The sequence below is a fragment of the Prinia subflava genome, chromosome 11, assembly GCF_021018805.1.
Source record: "Prinia subflava isolate CZ2003 ecotype Zambia chromosome 11, Cam_Psub_1.2, whole genome shotgun sequence".
NCBI classification, from domain to species: domain Eukaryota; kingdom Metazoa; phylum Chordata; class Aves; order Passeriformes; family Cisticolidae; genus Prinia; species Prinia subflava.
In genome coordinates this window covers 5,662,315-5,682,368 of record NC_086257.1, presented here as the reverse complement: position 1 = coordinate 5,682,368, position 20,054 = coordinate 5,662,315, and the positions used below count along the sequence as shown (strand labels likewise).

At 52.9% G+C, this 20,054-nt stretch overlaps 1 protein-coding gene across 1 annotated transcript in view; it reads left to right on the top strand.

Moving 5' to 3' along the window:
- EPHB1 (EPH receptor B1) overlaps nucleotides 1–20,054 on the top strand; it is a 69,060-nt gene that overhangs the window by 38,437 nt on the left and 10,569 nt on the right. The window contains exons 4-9 of the mRNA XM_063407798.1: nucleotides 10,385–10,540; nucleotides 13,029–13,364; nucleotides 15,650–15,831; nucleotides 17,463–17,625; nucleotides 19,681–19,789; nucleotides 19,987–20,051. Of these exons, the coding sequence (XP_063263868.1) occupies nucleotides 10,385–10,540; nucleotides 13,029–13,364; nucleotides 15,650–15,831; nucleotides 17,463–17,625; nucleotides 19,681–19,789; nucleotides 19,987–20,051 (1,011 nt within the window). The remainder of the gene's footprint in view (nucleotides 1–10,384; nucleotides 10,541–13,028; nucleotides 13,365–15,649; nucleotides 15,832–17,462; nucleotides 17,626–19,680; nucleotides 19,790–19,986; nucleotides 20,052–20,054) is intronic.

Here is a 20,054-nt window from a genome sequence, read left to right as displayed (position 1 = left end):
TGGATTGAATTTCCATCCTAGCTCAAGCAGTTTTGCCGGGTCTGCAGCCCAGCGAGGAAATTGCCCTTGAGGAGAGACACGATATTGACTTACACTTTTATTTTTTATGTAGTACTTCATTATAGTAGATATTGCATCCAGGCTCCACAGATCTGCCCTGGCCCTGGACATGGCTTTGGCAGGGGTTGGTGCATGTGTCCCCTCCATGGCGCAGAGGGACCTGGTCACCCTCCTCACAGGCAGGGATTGCTTTGATGTTTACACGTTTTGCACTGATACAAAACAGGGAATTTGCAACAGCTCTGGGCATGGCAGAAAGGTTCTCTGGCTGTCTGGGTGTTTCCAGGGACTGACATTCTCTGGCTAAACACAAATCTCCTGGCTCTGCCATGGACTGCTGTTTCAGCACACCAGACAAGCAAGGGTGGCAGTGCTGGAGGAGGGTGACAGGAGAGACCTGGGATTATCACAGATCTCCTGCTCCACATCGGATCTGCTCCTGAGCTCTTAATCATGTGTTATTATTGAAGACAACTTATTCTTAGAGAGCCCAAGGTGCAAATTATGTTTCACAGCTAAGAAAAGCTTCCAGAGCTGCCTACATACAGTAAATCCCTGCAGTCTCAGGTGGCTTTGACTTATGTATAGCAGATGTTGAGGATGGAGGAGACCGCTCCTTTGTGCCTGCTTGTTGCTATCACCAGCGTAGACACAGGTGGAAATTTAGGCAGGGAGAAGCTGTCTGGGCCCAGAGGTGGGGTCAGTGAGTGTACTTCCACCCTGCAGCTCTGGACATCTGTCCTGTCCCCAGTCGTGGCACCAAAATGGACAGAGCCAGAGTGTTCACACTGCTTGCAGGAGGTCCTTTCCTGTCCAGGAGCTCTAGAGCAGGTTCCCTGCCCTCCCCACTGTGGTATAGGGGTGAGCTAGTGCAGGAGTCATGGAAGCATGAAATGGTTTGGCTGGAAGGGCTTTTCAAAGGTGTCACCCTTGTTGGTGCTGTGTGTCCTCTCTCCTTTCTGCAGCTGGGTAAGAAGGCGCCTTTACTCCCAGGAATAGTAATTGTGGCTTGTTCTGCTATAAATATTCATTGGGAAGCTCTCTTAATTGTTTTTCTAATTAATTCCATACGTGGTACTCTTGGGGTGCATGAGGAATGTGCCTTGGTTGGGACGTCCTCCCTTGGTAAATCCAGCCTCCCTTGGCAAATCTGTTCCTGGGCACAGTCCTTAAGCAGTCAGCCAAACCACAGCCCCCCAAGGCTCACCTCCACCAGCATGGCAGTGTCCTGCTCCCTGTTGGGACATCTCAGTGTGACCCAAGGCACGATGTCCTGCTGTGGCAGGGACACAGGGAAGCTGTGTGTCCCCGTGTCCCTGCCTGTGCCAGCAGCGCCAGCCTGGCCCTGCGGCTGAAACTCTCCCTGGCCCCATCCTGGGGTGACTCTTCCTTCACGGTGTCAGCACTAACAAGGAACCACTTCAGACATAATTAATGAGCACTTGATGTTCTCTAGATCGAGGGGACACTGCATGGCATGAGCTGGAGAAGGAGGAGGAGGTGCTTAATTAGTTCCTGTTAGGGATGGGAGATGTTTGCTTCCCAGCCAGGAGGGGACTGTGCTTTGAGGAGCCCAGTGGTGATGCCACCTCAATTCCCCAGTCAGAAGGGGGGCTGGAATTATGGAGTGCCATTGGTAGTTCCCAAAATCTCTAGTTGCAAAGGAAAGATGCATCTTTTTAAGGGGGTTTCAAACCACAGCCCCTGCCAGCAGCTCTGTACCTGGGGGAAGAGCTTCCCCTGGAGATCCTCCAGGAGTTTTTGTGCCTGTTCACTTCCCTGTTGATGAGGTGGTTTGATAGCTCACGCAGGCATTGAGGGGTGGACACGATGCGCTGGGATAGGAGGCACATGGAAATATGGGCTCTTCCACTCTGTGTCTGTTGGCTCTGGAGCTTCACATTGCTGCAGTTCATGAGGGAAAAAAATACTTCTCCATGGAGCCTGGTGCCTGGAGTGGGGGTAAAGCATCTCTGGGGGTTGTGTTTGTGGGACATAAGTCCTGGTCTGAATTTGGTCCCCCATTTTTTTACTCCGGACTTGTTGTGAGGTTCATTGTGGATGACAAATGGTGGTGAGGCACTGGCCTTGGACACTTCCAGGGATGGGGGAGTCACAGCTTCTCTGGGCAACCTGTGCCAGGGCCGAGCCACCCAACAATTTCTTTCCAGTATCCTCCTCTGTCCATGTAAAGCCCTTCTCCCTTGTCCTGTCTCTCCAGGCCCTTGGAGCCCCTTTAGGCACTGGAAGCTCCTGCTTGCAGGGATGGCAGTTCTGGCAGAGGGAAGAGCCTGTGCCAGGCTGCAGCTGCTAAATCTGTTTTTAAAGAAGAATGTAAGGAGGTTAAATAGCATCAAATCCTTGATGACAACTTCATCTCTCTTTCATTTGTTGACTCAGAATAATGAGCTGGGGCAGTGAGGATGGTGAGGAGCAGCCTGTGCCTGGAGCTGCCCTGGCCTCGTGTCTGCTGCTCGCTCTGCTGTGAACCTCCCAGTGTATGAATTGTCTGGAGTTTGATTAATTTATTCAGTTTGATCACTAAAGTGGCTGGTTTATGGCAGGGAAGCGGAGCTGTGGTGTGGGACTGGGCAGTGAGCCTGGAGCCAAGTGGAAACTAAAACAGAACAAAACCTGAGTGGAAGAAGAGGGATTTGGAGAAGTGACCATGACAAATGTTGGGTTTTTTCCCCCCTCTGGCTGTTCTGGAGAGCAAATTGAGTTCCCTGCTCCGTGGCAAGCTGGCAGCCCCATGACACCATCTGCCCAGGGCATGCCTGCTCTTCTCTTTGCATCCATCTGGGACAGATTTTCTCTTCAGACCTTCAAAATCCCCCCAACCATGAAAAACAGAGAGAGTGAAGCCCGGAGTGGTGATTAAATGGGTGAGCATGGACCTGTTGGGAAGCTGCAGGCAGTGAGCAGCCAGGCACGTGGGAGCCTGAACCAGCTGCTTCCATGCCCTGCCCGAGGCTTAAACTCCTTGTTTAGGGCCATGATGTCACCTAAACAGTTGGTGCTGAAGCTCCTTTGCATCCAGAGACCCTTAATTTTTCAAAGCAAGCCTTTCTGGAGGAAAACTGTTTCTGGGTGAGCATCGACTGCATTTTGCTTCCAGTGAAGCACGTGGGGCTCACTGTGGAGAGCATTTAAGTCTGTGAGTGTCAACAAATAGGTATTTGCTCCTCTGGGGCAAGGGGTGGATTTTTTGGGAGAGGTGAACAGGGATGCTTCCAATCCTGTTGCCTCTGATATGCCTTGAACAGCTCCCTACCCTGCAAGCACCTTTGAAATCCTGCCCTGCTCCAATTCATTTCTTATCCATGAGAAGAAAAGCAGAAAAAAAACCCCCAAACCCTGAGAAAGGTAAAACCACATTGAATTTTACTTCCCTCCATGAATAAACCATGGCAGGCCGGCTCTGACTTTAATTTACATGTGTCCCAAGGCGGATCTGAGCCTGTTCCTCCCGAGGTGGAGGGCTGGTTTAATTAAGCGGCTGCGTCATGCGGAGCAGGGGCCGCGTTGCTCCGTGCAGCGGGAGAGACGGAGCCGTGCCCGCGGGATGCCAGCCCGGATGCTGGCAAGCTCATGTTTATCTCATGAGTTTATCTCACGAGTTTATCTCATGGTTTTCTGCCTATACAGTGCTGAAAGAAGGGAACACAGTGTGGCAGGTGCTGTTTGTGATTCGGATGGCCTCGAGGCAGGAGCATCTCTGGGTGATCCAAAATTTGTGCGTTCGGCTACAAAATGGTGAAGTTTGCACCAAAATTAGGTTTTGGGGCAAGGATCTGGGGACAAGGCTCTGCTGGGGTGTCCCGTCCCCATGTGCTGTGGTTTCTGTTGTGGCTTGGGGTCCTGTGCTGAGCTCCCTCCTTGGGAGCAAGAGGATCCTTCAGGGCTGGAATGCTTGGACTTCCCTGTTCCTCCAGCTGGGTCACTCTCTTCTCCCTGCACTGAGGCCTGGATGCTGGGATGTGGTGCAGATGGGGTGTTTAAGGGCTGAGTCTCCTTTCTTGGCATGGTCAGGAAGGTGGGATGCAAGTACCCTCCCAGCTCTCCTGGCTTGGCATTTCTCCCAGTATGGAAACTCTCTGGATGAATTTGTGGATGCCTGGCAGAGGGTGGCATGGCAGAGCACCCCCCAGCACTGCTGGCTGCCTACTGGGTTCCCTGTGGCCGTGCCAGGCTGAGATGTTCCTGGAGAAACACTTGGCTTAATATAAAAGGCAATCACATAATTAAGAAGTAGGTATGGGGCAAAATCTTCACAAAACAACCTGTCAGCCCCCTCCCCAGCAGAGAGGCAGGAGGGAAGGGATGACAGGAGAGCACCACATAGGGATGCAATTAAACCTCCAGCACCACGCGCCTGCTCCCTGCTTGGATGTGTGCAGGGAGGATAACAAGGGAGATGAAAGCAGGGTGGGGAAGCAGTGCCCTTGTTACCCTTTGAAGGTGGGAGATGACAGCCGCTGCCTGTGGGTGACAGCCTGCCCAGTTCTGCTGCTTTTCCCCCCAGCCTGCTGCCTGTGTCATCATCCTATCGAAGGCATTGAAGCCCAAGTGCATGGACTGGGTGGCAGCCGGGGTCTGTGGTGTCCCCAGGGAACACAGTGTCAGCAGTGCCCGTGGCACTGCCCCGGAGGGCAAGCGGGAGCCCTGGGAAGCTGTGCCAAGTGCCTGCCCTGTAATCACAGCGTCCTCTCAGTGACACTTTTCTGTAGCACACAATTTCGTGTGGGTGTTTATTTGCCTGGATGGTGTCTCTCAGCTGAAGGTGTCTGGGAGGGTGTCTTAGCTGCCATCTCGGCCGCTCAGGGTGACAGCAGGATGGCAAGGAGAGCATTTTAAAACACCCATCTCTGGGGCTAACCAGTTTGGAGGCTGAAAAACTGATTTTTTTTTTCCTTACTTTATTTTTTAATGTATTTAAAGATAGATTCTGTGTCGATGGTATCTACAAAATGCACAAGGGGTTTCTAGCAAGCATCTCATCCCTTTTTTGTGGGGGGTTTCATAAAAAAATTATGAGCCTTGTGCACAAGGTGTTGAGTTGAGGAGCAATAATTTTTTCTTAAAGATAAACTATTGTTTGCAGAAAGGAGAGCCTTGAATCTCTTTCTGGCAGGCTGCAAATGCAGTGAGCCAGTTTCTCCTTTTTTCCTGACCTGTGCTGTCCTCAAACCCTGCTGCCCATCTCCCAGGGGTGCTGCTTGGTGCTTCCACAGGTCTTTTTGGAGCAAGGCTGGATCATCCAGGCTCTTTAGTGCCTTTGCACCTGACAGTGCTCTCCACACCTGTACCTTGCTTGAGGGCATCATCTCGTGCAGCACTGCTGCTTCTAATGCAGCTTTTCATCACCTGCTGTGCCAGAGTGCCACAGGTATGATCAAAGACTGGGATTGCCCTGGAAAGGTGCTGGACCCAGAAAGGAACCTAAAACAAGAGTGAATTTGGGAATACCTGGGAAAATGGGGTTAGCTCTCCCACAGCAGGGACAGAGGGGCATGGGATGGGTGAGGCACTGCTGACTTGGTTTGCATGGTGCTGGTGAGGTTTGGGGCAGGTCAGGGCTCTCTGAATCGCTGCTGAATCTGTAATTCCTTGGAGAAGCTCCTGTTTTAAAATCCAAGAAGGAAAAATGCCACTCTGCATCCCCAGGGAGCTTTAGAGCAACTTAATGTAGAGGCAATGTCTCCTTTCTTTCTTCCTTTCTTCTTTTTTTTTCTCTTCTGACTTAAGCTTCCCTGAGAGAGTAATTAAAAAGTTCAAGTTCCAGGTGCTAACTGAGAGGATTTAGTTTGAGACTGAAATGCTTGGATACCCCCGTGCTTGAATATCCCCACACTTGCACCCCTTCCACAGATGCTTGCCTCGGGCAGGAGCAGGGATGGATGAGCTGAGAGATCCTTCTTATCTCTGGCTCTTTCTAGGACTCCTGGCACCTCAAATACAATGATGCAGGATACAGGAGTGTGTTAAGCAGTTGAAAATCCCCACAGTGCTGCTGTGTGCAACGAAGGCTTCCATAATCCATCCTGCTGCTGGGCACTGCCCAGGCTCCCCAGGGAATGGGCATGGCCACAAGGCTGCCAGAGCTCCAGCAGCACCTGGACAGTGCTCTCAGGGATGCACAGGGTGGGATTGCTGGGGTGTCTGTGCAGGGCCAGGAACTGGACTGATGAGCCTTGGGGATCTCCAGCATATTTTGTGGTTCTGTGGTTCTGTGGTTTTGGCATTCCCAGATTCTGTGGTTCTGTGATTTCGTGATTCCATGGTTCTGTGGTTGTGTGATTCCATGATTCTGTGATTCTCAGTTTCTGATGTTCTGTGGTTCTGTGATTCTGTGATTCTCAGATTCTGTGGTTCTGTGATTCCGTGATTCCATGATTCAGTGGTTCTGTGGTTGTGTGATTCCATGATTCTGTGATTCTCAGATTCTGAGATTCCATGATTCTGTGATTCTCAGTTTCTGAGGTTCTGTGGTTCTGTGATTCCGTGATTCCATGATTCAGTGGTTCTGTGGTTTTGTGATTCCATGATTCTGTGATTCTCAGATTCTGAGGTTCTGTGATTCTGTGATTCTCAGTTTCTGAGGTTCTGTGGTTCTGTGATTCTGGGAGCTGCAGAGGGAGGCAGCAGTGGGGACACAGCTTTGTGGTGCCTTCCCTGGGTGTTTGCTTTGTGTGAGACATGTGACACATCCCTCCTCTGAGCCTTTGAAGGGGTAGGAGAGGTTCAGCTGTGGCTGGGAGTCCCCAGTTGTGGCCACATCCTTACAATCACCCCTTGAACACGGCGGCAGCTTGCAGCTGTATTTCCCCCAAACTTCCACTGATGACATCTCACTGCAAGAAGCCTGAGTTTCACCAGTCCCTCAATGGTGTTCTCTCCCACCCCCAGACATGTCAGCCCTGGAGAAGGGGTCCTGCTGGCCAGCTGACACCTGGGATGTGCAGCATTCCTGGTGTGCAGGCAGGGTGATGGATCCGTGGGCAGCTTTGGATTGTGGGGGGGTTAAATGCTGAGCATCCTTCCTGCCGAGCAGCATGGAGGAGTTCTGTGCATCAGCATTTACAAACACACCCCTGGTGCCTAAATGTGAGGAAATGGATAGTTAAGCACATCATTAATCTTATCCAGCCCCCATAATCAACAATCAATTAATTCTCCTCCGGGCTGAAGAGAAGTGGGTTGTGCTGTATCCTGGGCACTGGCATAAAGAGCCCCTTCCCACAGGGAAAGCTGAGGCAGAGCCTCATCCTGCACTTGTCCAACACACTATAATGGATGCAGGCCTTGCCAGCTCTGGGAAGCTCTTGGAGCAGCCCTTAAATTAGGGCAAATGTTGCACTGGCCATTAGTGGGGTGATTTATTGCTCCCTCCTGGGCTGGAGTCCTCCATCTGAGTATTGCACTTGGACTGCAGGATTGTCGTGTGAAGGATTGTGGATCCCACCATGGCACTGCAGAGCCCTGGGGGTTTGTGCTGTGTTTTCAGTGTGAGGTTCATGGTTCAGCTCCCCCAGAAAGAGGGGACACACGGGCAGCAGCCAGAAGGGAGTGCTGCACCCATGGCATGTTTGGGAGAGAGGAGAAGGCATCCACCTCCCCAAAACTGTGAGAGGCTTTAGGCAAGCACAGTGTAATTACAGGAGAGAAAAGCTAATTGGTAATAATAGCAATTAAGAACTATGTGCCTGCAGATTACAGGAATTTGTGGATAAGCGAAGTGATAACAGAAACCTGTGGACACTGGGGTGCTGGGTGCCATGTTCAGGTGTTTTGACAAAGCATCACTTGGATTAATTGTAATTAAACATTAACAAACCTCTTGAACCAACCCACCAACATTGCCCTCAAGCTTAAAACTGAGGGTTGTTCACAGTACTGCAACCCTCTCATCATCCTCCTTGCCTCCTCCATCCTCTCCCATTAAAACACAGGTGGCTGCTCCCTGGTACCACTGCCCTCCCCTTCCTGCTCCTCCAGAGAATCTGGCCTGTTTCAGGTGTTCTGCCAGATCCTCCAGCTCCAGAGCCCACAGGCCGCCCTTTGCATGTCTCATGGATGCTCACCCTTCTGTGGGAGCACAAAGATGCTGGGACATGGTGGGGAGGCGATGGTGGGGAGGGAGAGGTGAGGAGCTGGAGATGCACTTGAAGCCTTGGTGTTCATTTGTGGTTTTGTCTCCTGCCTGGTGTGTCTGTGCCTCCTTGTGCTGTTATGGGTATAGGTCTGTGTGTGTGTATCAGGGAAGGGTCTGCATCCCTCTGCCTTCTGCTGTGGAGCATCCTGAAGGTCCCCCTCAAACCCTCTGGACTGCGTGGTGACCCCGTGTGTCCCACTGCCCACCACATGAGGTGGTGTGTTATGGCCCTGAGTGCTTCCTTAAAATGCCACATGCATGGGATGGCTGTGGTGGGATGTGCAGGACTTGGCAGTGATGGGGAAGAGGAAGGGCAGGTGGAGATGGTGGCTGGTTCCTGTGGAATGCCACATCCTCACCCAGCTGTCAGGGGCACTGGAAAGAGACAGTTCATTGCAGCCAGTTGTGCGCCTCAGGCTAGGAGGGGTGGGAAATCTAATGAATAATAAAATTGTAAAATATTGTTTTGATTTATTCTTTTCTATCATCTATTAATATCTGGAAAGGCTGTGTGAGCAGGAGGCCTTCATGAGTTTTGAATGACAGGTTAAAGGGCTCCAATAAAGATTAGATGGTCCACTATCTCCCAAGGAAATTGCATCAAAGTGGTTACTCCTGCTTGCTCCTATTAATTTCCTCTTCATGGCTGCTAGGAGATGCCTCATATCCTGATGCAGCAGACAGGGGTAAGAGGCACTTTCCATTATCTCAATCATCGCCGTGTTTATGAGACACGTTGGGTGTTTCTCTGCAGAGCTGTGCCTTGGGGGGGAAGGCACCACAGGGGCAGAGCTGGGAGACAAACGGGGCTGGGACCACTCTGGTGTGAGGCCAGGACAGTCTCTCCTGGGCTGGATGGATGTCTGATCCCTTGGGTACACGTGCCAAAATACAGATATTCCCTTCTGCAGCCTTTGGTTCCGTCAGATTTTATTAGATGTCAGGGATGGATGAGCATCCATTCATCAGTGCCCATTGCTTAGGATGGGCAGGGTGGGGCGGAGATGAGAGACCCCATCCCTGTCACTCCATCCTCACCCTCTCTCCGCAGAGCTGCGAGATGGTTGATTAATGAAACCTCCCCTGTGGCTGATTAAACCCTCACTGTAACTGGAACATCTCCGTTATGAATTAGTTGCCATTTCCTGCTTGAATGAACTCAGAGGCTGGGAAGCTGCAGCCCCAGGCTGCCGGGGATTAACAGGATGGACCCATAACACACTGTTGTGGGTGTCACACCGACTTTGTAATTAAATATTTAAATTTTGCCTGGAAAAAGACCTGAACTGGGCTGTTGGGGTTGGTGGAAAGGGCCGATCAGCAGAAGAGGAGCACTGTCCTGGCCCTGCTTGTCCATGTCCCCATGGGTGCTGCGGAGGACGGGGGTCCCACGGCCCCCTGCCATGCTGCTGCCATCCCCCTGCCATCCCCCTGCCTGGGTACGAGCGGTAGGGCCCCTACTGAAGCCCCCTTGCTCTGCCTGGCTAAACATTGTCACCATGTGGTTGCAGTGTTTGTCTAGTGGCTTCAGGAATAATCCACAGCCAACATGGAAAATTCTGGCCATCCTGCATTCCTGGGAAGGTGCTACCCCGTTTAGCACTGATACAAGTGTGAAGCTTTTCTGTGTCTCCTCTTCCTTTTCCTTTCCCCCTTCCTTTTCCTCTTCCTTTTTCTCTTCCTTTTCCGCTTCCTTTTCCTCCTCTCCTCTCCTCTCCTCTCCTCTCCTCTCCTCTCCTCTCCTCTCCTCTCCTCTCCTCTCCTCTCCTCTCCTCTCCTCTCCTCTCCTCTCCTCTCCTCTCCTCTCCTCTCCTCTCCTCTCCTCTCCTCTCCTCTCCTCTCCTCTCCTCTCCTCTCCTCTCCTCTCCTCTCCTCTCCTCTCCTCTCCTCTCCTCTCCTCTCCTCTCCTCTCCTCTCCTCTCCTCTCCTCTCCTCTCCTCTCCTCTCCTCTCCTCTCCTCTCCTCTCCTCTCCTCTCCTCTCCTCTCCTCTCCTCTCCTCTCCTCTCCTCTCCTCTCCTCTCCTCTCCTCTCCTCTCCTCTCCTCTCCTCTCCTCTCCTCTCCTCTCCTCTCCTCTCCTCTCCTCTCCTCTCCCCCATCCCAAGGACAGGAGGTTCTCTCCGGTCTCCTGGAGCAGCTCAGGATGCCGGTGCTGTGCTCTGTTTTGCAGCCTGCCCTGCGGGGACGTTCAAGGCCAGCCAGGGCTCGGGGCTGTGCGTGCCGTGCCCCCCGAACAGCCGCTCCAGCGCCGAGGCGTCTCCTCTCTGTGCCTGCCGCAATGGTTACTACCGCGCCGACTTCGACCCGCCGGCCGCCGCCTGCACCAGTGAGTACGGGCTCGGGGCTGGGGCTGCAGGCTTGTCTCGCTGCCCTCTCTCCTGGGGCAGCAGCACGGATAAAGTCTCAATCCACGTGCAGTTTGTTTTGTTTTGTCCCCCTTTCCCGCTGTGGATGCAAGCGCGGCTGGGTGGGCAAGGTGGAGGGATGGGGTGGCCCCAGATCCCGCCTGACTGGCAGCCTCTGGAATTTATACAGCACCCGGGCAGCGGCGGTGATGGCAGGGAGATAGTCCCCAGGATAAATTAGGATTTAAAGTTATCTGCTCTGGCTGTCTTGTTCATAGTCTTGCAGATGGAATATTTTTTAATAGGGGGAAGGCTGCATTAAGCATTGGTAGTCAGCCATGCGTTGCTGCTCGGCTGCCTGCCCGAGCTGCCTGGCATGGCAGCAGTGTCCTCAAGCCTGTCTTTTGGGGGGAAAAGAACCCAGGAGAGAGGAAAGAGCTGCTGTACTCTTCATCCTGCTGGAAACTCAGGCCTCAACTCGGCCCCCAGATAGAGTTCAGGCCCTTGAACCAGCCTATCAGGGAGCTTTAGCATGTGGATGCTCCAGACCCTCCATGCTGGGAAGTGCCCAAAGCACACACCAAGGAAACAAGGAAAGGATTTGTGTGTTTTGCTGGATCACCTGAGCTCTCATACAGTTATTCAGCAGCTTGCACAACTACAGATAATTTACAGATCTTTGTTATGCCTCATTACATAACTGATTTACGACTGTGCTGTGCTATAGAATATAGGAAAAAAAGTCTCTTTGCTGATTTTTATTTCTTCTCGTCAGTGCTTGATTTTGCAGTGCTCCAATCTGAGGTGCCAGCTGTTCACCCACAAAGTTTCTCTGTGTCAGAGGAGCACATAACATTGTGCAGCTGCCCTGGACTGGAACCCTTCCAAGGGCAATCCCTGCAGCTCCTGGGCCCCTGCAGAGGAAGGAAGGAAGGGACTGCAATTAAAGTGGGAGGAATCTAGGGAGGCAGCAGTTTGGGAAAGGGAAGAAATACGTGGTTTTTTCCTTTTTCTAGAAAAGATACTGACTGCTTAAGGTATGGAGGGAGGATTAGGATTAAGCCTCGTGAGATATGTTGCAGATTTTTGGGGTAACTTGCTCCTGTTGAGCATTTGTGAGTCCTGCAGTCTTGCTCCCCTGGGGAATCAAGGTACAGGAAAACCCTTTCCAGCAAGGATGCTGCACTATGGCTGCTCCATGACAGACACTTTTACTCCTAAAGAGGAAAAGGGTTAAAGGGAATGGAATTCTATTATTTTAATTATTTTTTTAAGGCTGTCATTTCTCCAGGCCTTTGAACAAAATCTTTCATCCACATTATCCACTTCAGCAGCCTAGAGAGGCTCCCAGAGTGCCTCCATGCAGAATGACCTCTCCATCCCACCAGCGATGTCACCGTGGTGCTGATGAATCTGTCCCTGTCCAGCCCATCCCTGCCCACAAACGGGGCTCATTTATCCACAGCCCTAATGATGTTCCCTGGCACACACACATACATGAGGAGGGCTCCCATGGGATGGGTTTCCCCAAGACAGAGTGTGCTTCTCTCTCTTAACCTTTCCTTACAGGTCAAGTCCTCCATCATTTTTATTGCTCCCTGTATCATGGCAAAGTCCTTTTTCTTTCTTGGAAGTGCAGCCCCCAGCCCAGCCAGGATGAGGAATTCCTTGCTTCCCTTATTTAATATAGCCAAGCAGCTGAATTTAGTGGTTTTGGCTGTGGAGCCACCCTGGCTGATCCCAAATCCTTCCCTGGATCTGTGCAGACGTGTTTGTACCTCAGTGATGCTGTCCTGGATTCCTCCTGAATGGACTGCAACCCCGATCCGGCAGCGCTTGCAGTCGGAGCCACATTCAATTCCCGTCCTCTGAGGCATTTGCAATGGCTCCTGATGGCTTTGATCAATGCAATTTTCATCTCTTGTCCAACATGGGAGCTGTTTGCAAACCATGGAGTGGTGCCGGCTTTCATCCATGCTGGGAAATTCCCGGGTTTCCAACTTGAGATATCGAACCCTTAATAACCACTTTCCATTTTTAACTCTCTCTTCTCCTGCTGCTTCTCTGGTTCTCCATGGTGCTGGCTAAGAGATTTTTCTCTTGCTGGGATAATCTGCTCGAGGTGCTTCTCCATGCGAGCACTGCAATTATCTCAGCATCTCCTGATGGGATTAAAATGGGTCCATCTTCTCGGATGGATCTGTGTGCATTCCACATGGAGGTTTTTTTGGAGACTTAAGTGGGTTTGTGGCGTGGGAGTTGTCACCTCCATCTGGGAAACTTGCTTGCAATGCAAGTGGTTGGTGTTGCCAGTGTGGAAAGTCTGACCCTGAGCTAAGCAAAGCTGTGGACACCAAATCCCTCCTGAGGGAGGAGGTGATGGATAGTGCAGAGCCCTGGGGTGTCCTTCTCTGCTGGATCCCCCACGGGAGGGCAGGGACCTGTCTGAATGCCTCTCCCATCCCACAGGTGTCCCATCCGGCCCCCGCAATGTCATCTCCATCGTCAACGAGACGTCCATCATCCTGGAGTGGCACCCGCCGCGGGAGACGGGCGGCCGCGACGACGTCACCTACAACATCGTCTGCAAGAAGTGCCGCTCGGACCGGCGCGCCTGCTCGCGCTGCGACGACAACGTGGACTTCGTGCCCCGCCAGCTGGGGCTCACCGACACCCGCGTCTTCATCAGCAACCTGTGGGCTCACACCCCCTACACCTTCGAGATCCAGGCCGTCAACGGCGTGTCCAGCAAGAGCCCCTTCCCGCAGCAGCACGTCTCCGTCAACATCACCACCAACCAGGCCGGTGAGTGTCCCGCTGCCGGCTCCGTGGGCAGTCAGGCTCTGTGCCCAAAAGGAGAAGCTCCCGGGGTGTGAGGGTGTGTGATGGCTGTGGTGCTCCCAGCCCTGAGCGGGGAGAAAGGCCAGGAGAAGAGGGAGGAAGAGGAATGGGGATAGGGAAGGGTTGCCCGTGCCCCAGGCAGGGTGAGAGTTGGCCTGTGGGAGGGTTATCTGGTACCTGCTTTTATCCCCCTCTAGGTTGCTTGGGGATGAAATGGCATCACCACTTTCTCCCTTTTTCCAGTTGGGAGAAGGGAGATGGGGTGAATCCAGCCTTGAAACACAGTCTGACTGTGTTGCAGCACAGAGGGGGCAGCATCCCAGGGCTGAGTCCAGGCTCTGTTTCCTCTGGTACATCCCTCTCCCATCATTCTTCTCTTGTCTCCTTTTCCAGGCTCCTCTGCTCCCTTTCCTGTCCCCAGTTGGGCATCAGGAGCTGAATGAGCAGTCCTGGGTCAGAGGGGGATGCTGGTGGGGTGGGTGTGCAGATGGCAAGGGGGCACTGGTGCTGGGCTGCACTGAGGATCAGAGGGGATGGAAACCCATCCCCTGGGTTGGGTGCTCTGGGTGTAAAAATGGAATGGGAATTCCTGCTTTGTGCCAGGGCACACAGCCTGCGTCATCCTGCTCCCTCTGGATAGCACAATGGAGAAACCTGGTGTAAATATTGCAGTGTAAATATTTCAGTGTAAACCAGTGTAAATATTTCAGTCTCCTGGCTCCAGGGAATACAAATCTACATTTGTGCCTGGCTGGCATCGCTGTCTGCTGAACCACATGCAGCCAAACCTTCCTCTTGTTTCCAGGCCTTTTTTTTTTTTCCTGGGGTGGATATCTGGGGTTTGTCTGAGCTCTTCTCCCACCATGGGGAGCTGGGAACAGCCAGGTCACCCTCATCTGTCTGTCTGTGCCCCAGTGGTCCCTGTTTGTCCTGCAAAGGCTGATTACAAACTTGGAAATGCTGGGCTATGGGGTAACCTGATGGGAATTCACCAGGGATATCCAGGGCACTGGTGCTCTCCCTCTAAAATCTCTTTGGCTTTGCAGTGGGATTTTCCAACCATGTTCCCTGTCCTGTCCAAGCTAATGGGAGTTAATACAACAGCAATCAACCTAAGTGCTTAATTTCAGTCCACAAGTGTCTTCCTGGACCAGATGTGGAGAGATTAAAAAAATAATGTAGGATTAAGTATTCTGGGTAAACAAAGGCAGTGCCAAACTATCCACATCTTCCAATGGAACCATGAGAAACAGGTCTCCTGCCATCCCCAGATTCCCTGCATGGCATGATCCTGTGCCCCAGGATGGTTGTGCCAGGTTCAGGTATTCCCTGGATTCACACAGGGGAGGCATTTTTCCTGCCCAGCACTGCCTATACTTTAGGCATGGTGAGGAGGAGGAGGAGGGCATAGATGGCTGGATGGGGAGCTGACTCTGTGGACAGGACATGCCAGTGCTCCTTTCCTTTGATAGGATTAAGTGCAGGATTAGGGCTGCATTGGCTGACTCTGCCCCTTGTAAGTATAGCTTGGAGGACACAAAGCATTTGGAAAGGGGTTTCCTGATTGTTTTAGTGACTCAGCATCCCTAATGGTGGAAGGACAGTGTTGCTGTTTTCCTGGGAGAAGCACATTTGGGTGCTGGGGATGTGCATCCCTTGAGAGTCCCTAAGAGCAGCCCCTGCAACTTCTCTGGAGCCAAAACTGGGCTGGGGTGTCTCTGCCCTGTCACTGTCCTCAGGGTGGGCAGATTTTTTGCTCCCACACCCCATTTCTGAGAGCATGTGGGGTGGCAGTTGTGGCACAGCTCCCTGGGTGCCGAGTGCTGGCTCCCCACAGAGGCTTTTACAGCAAAAGATGTCACACAGAGCTGGACCCTGTCACCAAACCTTGGTTTGCCCCGCTGGGGAGAGCTTTGCTGTGTCTCTCCCACGATGGGAGACATCCTTGGAGCAAGCAGTCCCATGGAGAAGGAACACCGAGGATTTCCAAGCCCCTAATTAAACAGAGTAGTTGGTTTAAATAGCAGAATTCCCTCAGTGGCTGGCTGCTCTGTTTCCATGTAAAGCTGCTGAGATGTCGGTCTTCCCACTGCTAATGAGCGAGCTGGTCCTGTGGGGAAACCAGCCACAGGCAAGGGAGATTTGGGATTTTACCCTGTGGTAATTCTGTGGGGATTGTACCCCCTCCTCAGGGCCATTTTTCCTCCCCCTCTCCATTAATTTTCCCTCGCTCCCCGCTTCCTCGGCAGCCCCCTCCACCGTGCCCATCATGCACCAGGTGAGTGCCACCATGAGGAGCATCACGCTGTCCTGGCCGCAGCCCGAGCAGCCCAACGGGATCATCCTGGACTATGAGATCCGCTACTACGAGAAGCTGAGCCGCATCTGCACGCCCGACGTCGGCAGCCCCGTGGGCTCCAGGCCGGCCCCGGTGAGCCCGGGGAGCCCTGCCCCTCCCGGGGGCTGGGCTGAGGGCCTGGGGGCAGGGGCAGCATCGATGGGTGCTCAGACAGGCTCTGCTGGGAATGGGCAGGTGGGACAGGCACCAGGTCACCCAAGCTGCCTCCAGAAGCTGGGACTGAGTTATGACTGCAGATTCTAAATCACAGAATCATGGAGCAGCTTGAGTTGGAAAGGACCTTAAAGCTCATCTAGTTCCAACCCCCTGCCATGGGACACCTCTCACTAGATCAGGTTGCTCAGAGCCCTGTCCAGCCTGAGCCATTCCTTCTCTGTGACAGCATTTGTCCAGCACATCAGTGCCCGTGGCTGCCTTGGCTCTGGCATTTGCTAGGATGAGCAGGCACCTGAATCAGGGGTTTAGCATCAGGAGGAGGGGGTTGGAGAGGACCAGGGAAGGTTATGGAGGTTGTTCCTGCCCTGGGTCACTGCCCTCCACTGGTCCTGTCCCTAGCAGCTGTCCTGTCCTACAGGGGACACGCTCCCAACCCCTGCAATGAACCGTGCCTGGCCCAAGCTGTTCCATCCCTCCTGTGTCTTGCCAGCTCTAATGAATTCCTCTAAGTATGAATAATTAGAGGATCTCACCAGCGACCTCTTACCAGCAAAACACTGGGGAACGTGGTAAAAAATGAGAGTGGAGACACATGAGGTTTCCACCAAGGTCTAGGCCAAGGACCTGTGCCAGCAGAGCAGGACTGCAGGGGCTGGGGATCTCAGCAGAGAGTTGCCCTTGAACCTGCTGGAGCAGGGTCTCATAGGACTCATTATGGTGTTTAGTGGAATCACAGAATGGTTTGGGTTGGAAGAGACCTTAAAGATCACCCAGTTGCAACCCCCATGCTGTGGGCAGGGACCCCAGGTTCCCATACTGTGAGATGTTTCTGAAATGCACAAAGACGTCAGTCATTTGAAGAGGAGGAATCTGTTGCTCATAAATTATTTTTGCTCTGGATGATCTTGTTATTTCCCTCTGCTACTCCATGCTCCCTGCTCTGGTGGGACCAGGGGGCTGCCTGGGAGGCAGGTGCTGCAGGGGCCTCCCCAGTTCCTTGTGGGTCCTGTTTCATAAAATCATAGACTCTCCTGGGTTGAAGGGACCTTGAAACTCATCTTGTTCCACCTCCTCCCATGGGCAGGGACACCTTCCACTATCCCAGGTTGCTCCAAGCCCTGTCCAGCCTGGCCTTGGACACTTTCAGGGATGGGGCAGCCACAGCTTCTCTGGGCAACCTGTGGCAGGGTCTCCCCACCCTCACAGCCAAGAATCTCTTCCCAATATCCAAACTAGATGTATTTTCTGTAGTGGGAATCCATTGCCCCTTGTCTGGGGACTCCAGGCCCTTATAAATAGTCCATCCCTATCTTTCTTGTAGCTCCCTTCAGGTCCTGGAAGGCCACAATTAGATCACCCCAAAGCCTTCTCCAGACGGAACCATCACAGTTCGCCCAGCCATTCCTGTGGGTTCCTCTGTGTCAGGGGTGCTCCTGAAGCAGAACCAGAGCCTCTCCTTTATCCCCTGCCCCGAGCCCCACCCCTGCCCTCAGCAGGGACAGGTGGGCTGCAGTCCTTCTGACACGTCTCTCCCGGGGTGCCCGCAGGACCACAACGAGTACAACTTGTCGATGGCGCGCAGCCAGACGAACACGGCGCGGCTGGAGGGGCTGCGGCCCGGCATGGTGTACGTGGTGCAGGTGCGCGCCCGCACCGTGGCCGGCTACGGCAAGTACAGCGGCAAGATGTGCTTCCAGACCCTCACCGACGGTGAGTGCGGCCCGGTGCTCTGCTTGGGTCAGGGGAGCTGTCTCTGCACAGAGCTCTGTCCCAGCAGGCAGGGCCGGGGGATGGACGGCGGTGTCTCGTTAACCGCCGGTGGGAGGAGGGGTCCGCTCTCAATCTCCCTGCTCCAGGTTCTCCCCCCGCTGTTTATTTCTGTCTCTGCCGCCTTCAGCTGTGGGGACAGAAGCCCCTGGCAGCAGCTGTGAGTCTGGCACGGTGTGATGGGGTGGGAGGAGGGTTGTAGACCCTTGGAAGAAGGACTCTGGGATCTTTGGAGTCCAGCTGAGCCATCAGGGCAAAGCTGGGATGGTCAGACCCATCTGGAAGCTGATTTTCCATGTCAAAGGGGTGTGTTGGGCCAGCTCATGACCTTCCTGGCTTCTTCCGGCCCCAGCCCTTCCCTGCACCCACAAACACTGGCTTCCTTTAGAAACTACAAACTCGTGGGAGTGTTTTCCATTAATCCCAGCTTCAGGACTTACCCACAAGTTGGTGAGTGAGGCAGGTCCTCCTACCCCTGGGGCAGCTGAGAGCCTGATCCCTGTCGCTGCTGTTGCAGTTCCTTCTCTGCTTAGGTGACATCCATGGCTCCCAGCCTCACTGCCTGTCTTTCCTAAAGCTTATCTTCTTTCCTAAAGCATTTCTTCTTCCCTAAAATGGGTCACCCCATGTTTGCATTCATGTCGAGTGCCAGCTGGGGTGGGAAGAGGAAAACCATGCTGGGTGACCAAAGGGAAGGAAATGGTAATAAACCCCCCTCTAATGCTTCAAATATTCAGGATTAGAGAAGCGAGAAGAAAAATCCTGCCTCAAATAAGCAATTAATTGAAATTTAATAAGAATGGATTGTGTAGCTTATTAAATAATAATTGATTGTTAGATGAGAATTTCTCAGGATTTAAGCAGCATGCAAGAGATAAATCTAGTTGCCAGTAATTAACTGCAGAGTAGGAAATACAGATAAAATTGTGCTAAATGCTTTCTTTTGGATGAGTTTTGTTTTAACCCTTGTTTAACCCTGCACAGCCTGGCAGACCTCGATGGGGTGATAGGAGAGAGGGGTATTTCTGGAATGCTACAGAAGCCCCAGGAATGTGGGATCTGCTGGATATTGCCTGTTGAGAGTGCCCACACCACTGATGGGGCAGGGAAAAATGGGGGAGACACATGGACGATTCCAGTAGCTTTTTGGGGGTTCTCCCAGGCATAGCCAGTCCTCCTGGTGCCACCTTGGCTTTCACCCCAGCCTGCTGCTGAAGGATGCAAGGGGTGGCTGAGCAGACAAAGGGGATTCTGAGGGATGCTTGGTGGGGAAGGGATGCTGTGGGTGCCATGGCTCTGCAAAAGGACTTGTCTCATGTTAAGATATGAAGACATACAAGCAGACCTGCAGGGAGGCATCCCAGGTTCTCCCAACCTCACTCCCAAAGTTCACCCTTGTGGACTCTGTTGTCTGATCTGGGTGAAGTCTTGGCACAGCATTCTCTGGCTGGCTTGGTTATTAATAGCGTTTTCCTCCATTCCTACTTGTAGGAATTCTGTGTTTGTGAGACCCCATGTTAAAATTGGTCAAAGTGGCCCAACAGGTTTAAATCACAGAGTCTCAAAAAGGTTTGAGTTGGAAGGGACCCTAAAGCTTATCTCATTCCAATCCCCTGCCATGTGCAGAGACGTGATTCTGGTAGATCAGGTTGCTCAATAAATGAATTTATTGAGGAAAGGGAAATGCCAAAGCCATGGACAAAGCCACCTTGTGAACATCATCTTTGGGAAACTGGGCCCATGCACATTGGTCTGATATTATTTCCAGAATCTTCTCTCCCCTGTCTTTAAGCCAAAGGTGTGTGAGTCAAGCATGGCAATCCTACCCAGTGCAACACTGGCTCATCCCCTGCCTCAGCTGACCCTCCTGCCTGCATCCCCCTTGTCCCACCACCGTGGGAGCAGCACCCATGGAATCGGAGAGGATCCCTTCCCAAAGGCTGCTCTCACTCCATGGGTGTGCCAGGGAGGACTGACCCCGTCCCTCTTCTCTCACAGATGATTACAAGTCGGAGCTGAGGGAGCAGCTGCCTTTGATCGCGGGGTCCGCAGCGGCCGGGGTGGTCTTCATCGTCTCCCTGGTGGCCATTTCCATCGTCTGCAGCAGGTGGGGCCCTGTGGGATCAGTGTCCCGGGAAGGTGGAGGTGGTGAGGTGCAGATTGGGGGTGGGAGGGGCGGGATGGGGGACCCATGTGGCCAGAGGGAGTAGCACTGCTCAAGGAGTGCTGCTGCAGGGGAGTGGTGTGGGGCCAGCAGCAGGTGCTGATCCCTGAAGCCTGGCTGTTCTCTCCCCTGCTCTCCAGGAAGCGTGCCTACAGCAAGGAGGCAGTGTACAGTGACAAACTGCAGCACTACAGCACCGGCAGAGGTG